The sequence below is a fragment of the Octopus bimaculoides genome, chromosome 1 (genome assembly GCF_001194135.2).
Source record: "Octopus bimaculoides isolate UCB-OBI-ISO-001 chromosome 1, ASM119413v2, whole genome shotgun sequence".
Classification (NCBI taxonomy): domain Eukaryota; kingdom Metazoa; phylum Mollusca; class Cephalopoda; order Octopoda; family Octopodidae; genus Octopus; species Octopus bimaculoides.
In genome coordinates, this window is record NC_068981.1 from 150,400,757 (window position 1) to 150,412,883 (window position 12,127).

General features: G+C 31.5%; 1 protein-coding gene across 3 annotated transcripts in view; it reads left to right on the top strand.

Annotated features, from left to right (window-relative positions):
- The window catches only part of LOC106879468 (synaptotagmin-1), a 467,346-nt gene extending 455,322 nt beyond the window's left edge, over positions 1-12,024 (top strand). For all 3 annotated transcript variants that reach the window (XM_052971395.1, XM_052971396.1, XM_014929042.2), the window contains exons 4-5: positions 2,636-2,756; positions 5,745-12,024. In XM_052971395.1, coding sequence (XP_052827355.1) covers positions 2,636-2,756; positions 5,745-6,046 — 423 coding nt within the window. In that variant the 3' untranslated portion in view covers positions 6,047-12,024. The remainder of the gene's footprint in view (positions 1-2,635; positions 2,757-5,744) is intronic.
- Positions 12,025-12,127: the final 103 nt, after the last annotated feature.

Below are 12,127 nucleotides of genomic sequence, written 5' to 3' on the forward strand. Positions count from 1 at the left end.
GAATCTAAAAACAGAAACAATTCCTATCATAGTAGGTGCCTTAGGTATAAGAAAAAAATATTCAGACAAATACATAACAAAAATAGCAGGACTTACAAATATATATAACATACAGAAAATTGCACTACTGGGTACTGCACACATCCTACGCAAAACACTTTCAATACAGTAAACATAAGAGCACCACAGCAAACCACAGCACATACCCAAGGCGCACAGAGCTGCGTTCGGTAGTGAAGTGAAAGCACGTTATAAAAATAAAACTACTGAATAATAATAATAATAATGATAACAACAACAACAACAATAAAAATAATAATAATAATAATAATAATAATAATAATAATAATAATAATAGTATAGTGTTAATTGAGAAAGAAAGCTGGATCATAGATATAGCAAACCCAGCTGACAAGGTATGCGACAAAGAAGAAAGAAAAGTCAATTGATATGACATATTAGCTTGGGAGGTTAAGCAGTTGTAGTTAATGAAAAAGGTGGTAGTATTACCAATAATTGTCGGAGCCTTGAGAACAGTGAGTAAAAATCTTGAGAACTACGCGGAACAAATAGGGACTGCAATAAGGATGGAGCACTTACAGAAAACAGCACTGCTTGGAACTGCTCCAATACTCTGGATGGTGCTCGAAAAAAAAAAGGGGTGTTGCCTTAGTTCACTTATAGTGGACAGCTGGCACCCTATTACATCTTCAGCGTTAGAAGCTGTGCAAAGACAATGAATAATAGTAATAGTAATAATAAGTATTCTAACTTTGACTTACATTCCAAAATAAAGCGACCAGCGATTCAGTCTATCTTATGACGTGACAATATGCTTTTCTACAGATTCCAGAAGATTGAAAGGAAAATTCTATCCACCTGTAATTCATATAGGTGGTGATGTTCATTCAGTTCATTGCTCTACATTTTCCTGTGTGCCATATTCTTGAGAAAAATGTATAACTCCTAAAACTGATACAGATACATCAAAAGAAAATTCTTAGAGAATACTGCAGTCAATGAACTCGATTCCAGTACTTTAGCGATACGCATTGAAGGGCTAAAAGCTTTATGTATCCGGTTGGAATTTTAACTCAGGTCCTGAGGCGAAGTTACTAAATAATTCTTTCTACTATAGACACAAGGCCTGCAAGCAATTTGTGGTAGGGGCTAGTTGATTACATTGATGCCAGTGTTCGTCTAGTACTTATCTTATCGACCCTTAATGAATGAAAAGCAAAGTCGATTTCGGTAGAATTTTGAAATCAGAAGGTAAAGACGGACGAAGACATTTTTACAGGTACCTTATTAAGTCTATAATCCGCACTATTCCTGTGCTAATTATACTAATAGTACATAGTTTTTGAAGAAATTACAAAAATCACTAATTAAACATTAGCTGGTTACACTTTACGATCCATAGAGACATAAGTTCTTTTTTAAATTTATTTTAATGACACGTAATGTATTATTATTGTAATTACATCTCATCGTATAACATTGAAAGTACATAACAAAATAAATAATTATTAAACCAGTAAAAATAAACAAGAAATCATTATATGCAATCGTACAATAGAACATACATCAGAACATTTACAATTTGAATGTTCTGATTTCGTCTAAGTTCAACAAATTTTTCAAAAACCACGAAAATATTTTGAAACGTATTTGCTAAACCGCTATTTTAATTACCAGTTTTCAACATTTAGATATTCTCCATCACAATTTCGTATTTATTTTCTGATAAATTTATTTATTTAATTTTTTTCAAATTAACACTGTGTTTGATGTTGCTAATTACATTTGACTGCTTTAGGAAACAACTGAAGAAAGTAGCACATCGTGCTATTAAGAAACCATTTTGGGAAAGAAGCACTTAACGTCGGAAATATATCTTTTTTATTGTTTTACTTCACACAAAAGAACGGTATTTTGGGAAAGTTGGAAAGTGAGAACTGAGATCTTCATGCCTTTCTTCCGATAGAAACAACCAATAAAAGAATAGAAAAATAGCGATGTAACTAAAATAAATTGATTTTATGAGGAACATAGTTACTGAAACACAAAACTGAGTTATAGAACATTACATTTTAATTGTAAGTCGCTTGCCACCTAACTAAACGAATAATGACTAAAAGATTCCAATGAATTCTACTGTTGTGGTGTCCACTACAGGCAACAGTCATGAGAGAAATTGTTCTTATTGTCCCAATTTATTTTCAGGCATTGTATCCAAACTTACAGTATATAATATGTCGTATTTTTAAAGATGGAATGGTGTGGCTTTAGGGGAATTTGACGTTTATGGTTAGCAGATCGAGAAATAACGTAGAGATTTAGCAGCAGTCTAGTCATGTGAGTATATGGACACAGCACTACACACCACCGGAATTATCATACATTTAATACTGTGTGCTGTAGTTCGCTACATAGTGTCACTAAAAATATTTATTTACAGTAGTTCCCTGATCAGGCTGAAAGCATAAAATACTTTAAGATCTTCGTTTTATTTTGTTTTGCTTACTTTTTGTTTTCTTTCTTGCTACTTTTGACTCTTTGATCAATAGACAAATACTTTAATATTTTTGTTAGCATAAATAATGGTTTTCTTTATTCATTATTATATTTTCAGGATAGAGATATCGGAGATCTAATGTTCTCCTTGAGCTACCTTTCTAGCGCCGAAAGATTAACCGTGGTTGTTGTGAAATCAAGAAACCTGGAACACACAGAAAGGGGTAAAATCACTCTCGGTAGGTATTTCTTTACTTAATTATTTTATTCTATGCTTTAATCATATTGTTTAGATTACAGAAATCAAAATGTAAATGTCAGTCAGTTATTTTGTCAAACTATAGCAGTGTCTTTTTTTTTACAGCCAGCTATATCCCAAAAACAAATATATATTAATTATACAATAATACTCCTTACAAGAAATATTCTTATACACTTTGTGCTGGTCCAATATGAATTAAGCAAACAACTCTTTCAAGTATGTCATCTCTTGTGCTATAGAATAATTCTACTTGTTTCCGTCTCATCCACATCTGTATTTCTAAAAGTTTCCTCTAATTCTACAAACAGCATGTATACTCTTTTACTTGTTTCAGTCATTTGACTGCGACCCTGCTGGAGCACCGCCTTTTAGTCGAGCAAATCAACCCCAGGACTTATTCTTTAGAAGCCTAGTACTTATTCTATCGGTCTCTTTTTGCCGAACTTCTAAGTTACGAGGACGTAAACACACCACCATCGGTTGTCAAGTGATGTTGGGGGGGGGACACAGACACACAAACATATACACACACATACATATATATATACATATATAGGACGGGCTTCTTTCAGTTTCCGTCTACCAAATCCACTCACAAGACTTTGGTCGGCTCGAGGCTATTGTAGAAGACACTTGCCGAAGGTGCCACGCAGTGGGAATGAACCTGGAACCATGTGGTTGGTAAGCAAGCTACTTACCACACAGTCACTTCTGCGCCTATATTAATATATTTATACTGTAAAACACAGATAAAATATTTATTAGATGGGAGACATAACAAATTTACAGTGGAGATATAATTTACTGAATTCACAGGTATATTTTATCCAACGACCTGGAGGTCTAACGACTTCCAAACCCGGAGGCCTTTTAAAAATAGTATGAGGATAATAATGAGTATCTTCCCTGTTCTAATCATTCTCTGATAGATTTGAATATCGATTTCGAGTACATCGAACGACGAATGAAGACAAACACGAAACAGGTGACGTTTAAATTTAGAAGGTAAATGGATATAAGTAAATACTACATCGTATTTTGTTCGATGCTCTAAAGACTCCCGCAAGGTATCAGGCTAAGGAATAGAAGGAGGGCGAAGAGGAGAAGTAACAGAAGAAGAAGAAGAAGGAGGAGGGGAAGGAAGAGGAGGAAGAGGAAGCAGACGAAGAAGAAGAAGAAGAAGAAGAAGAAGAAGAAGAAGAAGAAGAAGAAGAAGGAGATATTGAAGAATGCCATGCAGTTCAATACCAGGGATAATTTAATATGCTTCTTTCTGACTGCAACAAAAAAATATAACATCGATTGGCTATTCCATTACGCATGACACACATTTTAAGATATTTTATATGTATATATAAATACAGTAGGCTAAAAGAATACATATAAGTTCTACATTTACTGTTGAACTGTCTCGTCTAAGCCCACGGATAGAAGAGCAACAGTGATACTATGAAAACCTTCAGCGATATTAGTTGGTTATTCTTAAATAATACATTTTTTTAAGTATCAACAGTACAAGTCTAAAAAAGGAAGAAAATCAGAGCGACAACTATATACTTAATGCCGTGAATTACCTACATTTGTTGACATTAACCATATTTAATTATTCTACTACGTATGTTTTCATTGGTCAATAATCGAATAGGAACTATAAACAAACAAAGCATGAGTATTAATATCAGATTGATTCGGTGCTCCAGTCGCAATTTCAAACAATTCAAATAAAAAGTAACATGCTGAGAATATGATACTTAAAATTATGATTAAATTCGACATCTCTACAAACGAATGAATTAGTTTACAATGACACTCTTAACAAGAGAGAGGACTTCGCATCACGTGATTCATAACTAAAACGAAAAGAAGACACTTATGATCATGAGAAAAATTGGTTTCCATTTTCCGTGCAAATTTTACACGAAAAGTTTTACACAGCACAACTAATTGACAACAGAATAAACAGAAAACTTTGTGAGAAAATAACTTTGAGCTAAACGTAACATTGAATCCTAGCAAAATGATTAATCAAGGAGATGTATTCTCAAAGCCAAAAACATATCTGATATCGAAATAGAATACATAAAAGAAATTATTCATAACGAAAACTGAAATAACAGAGCAAAAAGTGAAAACAAAAACATCGTGAATGTAAAGCGAAATAAAGAGTAAAACACTAGACTACCTATAAAATTCCAACCAAATTCCCACAAAACCTCAGTTAAAAGATAGATGATAATTATAATATTAATATGTATTTGTAGTGTTTTACGTTCTATGTAAAGTCGATTGGGATTGGCTTTGAGACAATGACTATCGACTTTAGCGTTTCATCCTTCCAGGTTCTATAAAATGAAAATTCTTTTGTACTCTAGGCATGAGGCCCGAAATTTTGGGGGAAGGGGACCAGTCGATTACATCGACTCCAGTTCGCAGCTGGTACTTTTTACCGACCCCGAAAGAATGAAAGGCAAAGTCGACCTCGGCGGAATTTGAACACAGAACATAAAGATAGTTGAAATATCTATTTCTTTACTGCCCACAAGGGGCTACACAAAGAGGAGACAAACAAGGACAGACAAACGGATTAAGTCGATTATATCGACCCCGAAAGGATGAAAGGCAAAGTCGACCTCGGCGGAATTTGAACTCACAACGCAGTGGCAGACGCAATACCGCTAAGCATTTCGCCTGGCGTGCTAACGATTCTGCCAGTTCGCCGCCTTCTATAAAATGAAAATTACCTGAATCATCATTGAGGATGATCTAACCGTTTACACCTAACTTCAAACAAGTATAGACGGTTATGTACCTGTGTTACAAATCAAAATTTATACGATTTTGACAAAGATTATCTTTATAAATCTATCTAGCTGTTATTATTCGATGGATAGGTTTCGTTATTGCCACAACTCTACTTACAATAATTGTCTAATTGTATCTTTTTTCTGTTTTTTTCTTTTCATAGATCCCTACGTAAAGGTAACCCTTATATATGCAGGAAAGAAAATTAAGAGGAAGAAGACAACTACAAAACGAAATACGCATAATCCTGACTGGAACGAGGCATTGGTGTTCAATTTAAGTCGAGAATACATTAAAGAGATCACAATTGAGCTAGTCATTTACCATGACAACAAGATCGGAAATGATGAAATACTTGGCAAAGTATTACTTAACCCTCATTCTACTGGCGAAGAGAAGATACACTTAGGTGATATGATTGTAGGCAAAAGCACTGGTCCCCGCTGGCATAAACTCACAATGTAAACTTCATTATTTCTCTAGTTGAGAGCAATGTTCTTGTATCAATGAATAGAGATGCTGTTATTGAATCATTGAAATTTTAAAAAATTATGATTCAAGAAAAAAAGCAAGTGATTTCATTTGTTTTCAGAAATGAAATTAACAAAAGAAATGCTATGAGAAGGAACTCTGGGAGAATGTTTGATTTGTAATTGAAGAACATTATTATTCTCATAACCAAGTAAGCTGAAAACGAATTATCTTGAAATATATTTGAAATCGAACGATAAAAAACCCTACAGATTCAGAAAAATTTATATTTCCAATTATTTTAATATTTGTTTTATCCCAATACATGAGAATGAAAAACAAACGAAAAAAAAATTGAAAATAAATCTAAAAGCCAATCAGGAGAAAATGTTCTTTGATAAATAAGTGAATTATATGGAATAATATTGGTCTTTGTAATACTTGTTTCCCTGTAGTTATTTCTAGCATTGAGTAAGAGAAACAGTTTGAAATATTGTCAACACGCAAAAAAAAAAAACATCTTAGAAAACAGAATGAATGCTTTTCGCTCATATATTTCTTGTATATTTGAAAAACATTTCTTTTATCTTCCAACTAATATACATGCATCAACATTTAGTCAACACAATCATAATGTAATTGTGTTTTGCTGATATCATTCATCGTCCTTTCAGTAGTTATTACATCGACTGAAGTATACAGGTGTAAGAGAATGGAATTAGACGAATGGAATTGATATTCTAATTCATATATAATCGCATTAATGTTTATATTATATGCATATATATATAAATATATATATATATATATATATATATATATATAGGTAAGCATGTATTTACATATATATATGTGCATATAATTTAATATCTATGTGTATTTTTGCGTGCGTATCTGTGCGCCCCGTGTGTGTCTTCACGATCTCGAACTGTATGATCTCGTTTCAGCACCTCAGTTTCTCCTGTAAACTGCAATATAAATATGCATATATATATATAATGTATGTATGTACGCATGTATTATGAAAAACGTTATCTGAATTAGATATCGAGCAGGATTAATTCAATAAAAAGTGAAACTCTAATGATGAAATGATACAATTTTGTATTTTTGTAGAACGAGATATTGTTTAGAATTTCCTTAGATTATAAAACATTATTCTTTTTAAATGTTTTAGCATTTGTTATTTACTATTCTCTTCATCACATAAATTGCATATTCATTAGGACGAAGTTTCATATATCCATTTATCTGTTGTATAATGTATCCATTTTGGTGAGTTCAGTATATAATTGAAGAAAAGATGCATAAACAAATTAAACGTATATTCCTTTTAATCTTAGTCTATGAAATGAGAAAAATATATTTCGAACTCAATATGGTTATATTCAAGTCATTTATAAAGACATGCAAATAAAATAATTTTGCATACATAATTATAATTCATCAACCCCTTTGAAAATAAAAACATCAAAGTAAATGACAGTTATATAATTTTTTTTCGAAATTAACTACAGTTTTCTGATTCTATAAAATCAATTTCTTTATCAACAAAGTTTCTAATTCTTCAAAATCTTATCGAATATCTATCCGCGAAAAGATATCAGATATTGTGCGAACGTATTTATACAAAATTAAAACAACATCCTACTGTAAATTCTTCTGCAAAAATGTAAAGTTACATATTGATTTTCTTTCAAGTTGAATAATGGATTTGAAATGATAATAATAATAATTAAAAAAATAATAATGATGATGATGATGATGATGATGATGATGATGATGATGATGATGATGATGATGATGATGATAATGATAATAATAATAACAACAACAATAATAATAATAATAATTTCTAACGTAGGCATGATGCCATTTTTTGTTGTTAAATGATATTTGAATTAATTGCAATATATGACTGGTATTATATTTCATCGACCTCAGGGGATAGAACGCAAAGTTGCTATGGACGGGATATGAACGCGAAAAGTAAAGAACTAGAACAAATACTGCAAGGTTCTTTGTCGATGCCCGAGTGATTGTGCAAATCCACCTAGGTAAGAGTAATGATGATTTTTATATAGTCAGGAGGCGAGAAAGTTTGCAGAAAAGGAACAGTCTATCATATCGACCGCAGCACTACATTTGTGCTTATTTTGTCGATTCCAGATGGGAAAAAGATAGGATGGTAATGATGATGGTATCTTTGGTTACGTAATGTAAATAAACAGGAATTTCATATTGGGACACATCTTTAAATGAGCGCGAATATGAGTTTGGAATCTTGAATGGAAAGCTATTAAGAGAATCTATGTATATTATAATGCTACAAAAGAAAAGATATTGATGATCTGCCGTTCACATTTCAGAAAATTTGTGGAAAAAGTGCTTATGTATTGAGACTGCTGCTACAGATAATTATAAGGATAATGGGGAGAAAGAATTTGTTTGATAGATAAGTTAATTTTAGTAGTCAATTTGAATTGTTTAAAATTTTGCTACTTTTTCTCTCTAGTCTTCAACATAGTTACTATCGAATTATTATCATCAACATTTAACACCATAATTCATTCAACTTCATAATTGTATTAGTGTTGTATGTTGAGAAGGTCATTATACCAATAAGAAACACATACTCTCGTTCCATTTCACTTCTTTTATTATTAGTCTACTAATAAGCTATGTAACCAATTAACTAATTGATCGCTTAATCGTTTGATCAATCAGATAATCAGCTTGGTTCACCAGCACCATTTCGTCGCCATTAGTGACTCAGCAATACCTTCTCTGCTCGAGATCTACTCACAACAGGAGTAGATACGGCTTGCCATTAATGTAGTCACGAATGATAAAATAATAATGAAAGTAGCGAAACAGAACTAGTACTTGTGATTATTATGAACTTTCAAAGACACAACATCTGTTTCAACACACGATTTCATTTCAATGATTGAAGCCGAGTACAAAAGCCAAATGTCATTATTGCAATTTATCTTTAAGACAAATTAGTTTTAAAGCTATTTCTCATAAAGGAGATAGATCAAAATTTGATTTCTTAGCATTTATTTGAAAATTAATATTTTCTTTAGTTTCAACACATATATTAAAGAACTATGTGTTGAAACTATTCAAAGTTCACCTTCTTCCTAGAATGTTTTAACCTGCTTTACGGAACCTTGACCTGCTAGTTTCTGGATTTATTTCTATCTATATCCACTTGTAAGATGCAAATGTATTTGCACTAAGAAATGCATATTAGTCAAACTGTATTAATGTTTTAATGCAGTTTAAAGCCAGTGAGGTTATTCGATTTTATTTTTTAAATTTAATTAATGAATGCCATAGTCATCCAGTATTGCTCTGTCAATACTGGCATCACATTTCCTCTCCTCGCTTAAATAGGTTTTAGTCACAAGAGCTTCCTCCAAGATATCTAGCATTTTGCCTAACACACCGAACACAATACCATGGAAGTTTTCAGTTATCGTTTTATTACTATGTTCAAATCCCGTCAAGGAATCGGTTCAAAGTCTGCTTTTTATATCGCCATAGTCGGTCATAAACATATCAGTCAAACACTGGGATGGGATTGAGTATTTTGTCAATGTATGAAAATGTTATTATCAATATCATGATTATTAATCATTGTCAAACTTACTGCTGCTGCTACTACTACTACTACTACTACTATTAATACTAATACTACTTATGACTACCATTTTTGAGATTCCTGGGCTGAATTTACGTTCAAATGTATGGCACCGTTATTATACGGTATTTAAAGTCAAAAGTTGAGAAAAGAAAACATGGCATTTTTTCTATTTATACTTGCATTCACTTCCTATTCAGTAGAGCTCTTTAATTATTCTATATTCCAAATAAAAGTCTTGTTCTGAGATGCATAAAAATTGTAAGCGTGCATGCTTTGGTGTACATATGTATTTCTCTGTGTGCTTGTGTGTGTGTGTATAATTTTACTTGTACATATGTATTTATACAACAAAATATATTTAAAACGGTTTGTGCAGACACATAGATATGTGTCTGTGTGTACGTGCGTAGTGTGTGTATGTGATGTGTATATGTTTATACAAATATAGTGACCTAAAAATAAATGTATACATATATAATTATGTATAGAAATTTATAAAGGTGTTTACATACTTATACAAGCCTACAAAAACTCAGTTATAATTTTTGAGCGATATAACTAAATTAATATTTCTTAGCAAATACTAAAATCAATTTTGAAACGGAAAAAGCAATCGATGGTTTTCATCGTAAAGTTTTATTCAATTCGTAATTTTTTTGTTTTTGCTTTTCTTTGTTTTTTTTTTCTGACTCATCGACGATACACTGGTTTTGGTGTGGAATATTAACGACAAAAAGTATGTGTTTTTAGCGCAGCCGTGAACCTGTTAATTCATCTCATTATCCTTTGCTTAAGTAAAATTGTCTATAACTACAATGCCAAATATTCAGCAGCAATATTCATTAATAAATTTAAAATATCGTTAGACAAAAAATAAGTTGTTTTTTTCTTGTATGTATTACTACTTAGAAAGATATAACCAACACATAAATATACAAAACACAAATATTGCTAGCCGATAGCTGTTCTTAAAAGGGAAACAGTTTATAACGTTGTAAAATATATTTTTGCAGCTCAGAGGTGTGAAATGAAGGAATAACTGAGGTAAAACAAAAATCATGCATATATAAAAGTGTATGGGTATTTGTATGCATATGAGAATATTTATACACATACAAACACACGTGTATATATATATATATATAACCTAAGTTATTGATTTTTCTTTCTTATTCTATCTTTGTCTGTAACTGCCGTGTCGGTGGTAATATTTGCAAACACACTACTAACACATACAGGCATACACACACGAGGATCACCTCATTTCCTTAAAGAGAAACATACGTTTAAAACTAAATTTTGATATGTTTGCCAGTATTGAATAAGAGTGAAAACTACTTCACTTTGACAGTAATTGGGTAACTGTAAAAAGATAATCAAATAGTCAAATGTACAATGACTTTTGAAGAAGAAACCACGAACAAATATGAAGCCAAACCTAACGTGTGAATTAAAGTGTATATTGTTATAGTGTACATATATATGAAATTATTCTTCACATGTATTTAGTGATAATAATAGTGTAATTTTTATCCTTGTAGATACACTATTAATTAATAACTTGTGATACGGAGTTTATTGTATTATAATTTCATAATTATGTATATAATGACAATTTAATATACAATTACATAAACTGAAGAATATACGCATTTAGCTTTGTGTGTGTGTGTGTGTGTGTGTGTGTGTGTGTGTGTGTGTGTGTGTGTGTGTGTGTGTGTGTGTGTGTGTGTGTGTGTGTGTGTGTGCATGTGTGTGTGTGTGTGCATATGCACACGTATTTGTATGTCTATATATCTGTATGTCTTTATGTGCATAATTGTAGTATGTTTCCTTTAAAAAAAGAAATTAGGAAAGAAACACAATATGTGGCGAAGTACAAAGTTTATAGATATAGATTGAGTGTATTCAAGTTAGCGGCAGAAAAACAAGACGAGAGACAGAATGAAAGCTTGTACGACTGAAACACTTATGTGCTTTCTACGTAATGATAATCTTAATAGTTTTTATAAAATAAAATACTGGTTGGGAAACAATCACTTTAACTATTTCTTAGAAGTGTTAGTTTGCATTTTCTCAATACATTTCTTAGCTTGTATTTCTCAAGTATTATGTTTAAAAACTAAAACTAAATGTTTCACTTTTCTTATCAACGTTGTTTGACCGATTTACTATGAACGAAAACAATAACCAAAATGAATTCATTCTTGTTTAGAATTAATTTTAATGTTTGTTATTTGGTCATTTCATTCTTAGTTCTACTTTGTTAATATATCCTGACTAATTGATTATATTTAAATAAAACATTTTTATCCTTTAATTATGAAGTTGTTGCTTTTAATATTTTCACTTTCTTCATTCCTCCCTACACCACACAGACACACACATACATACACACATATAAACTAATATATATATATATA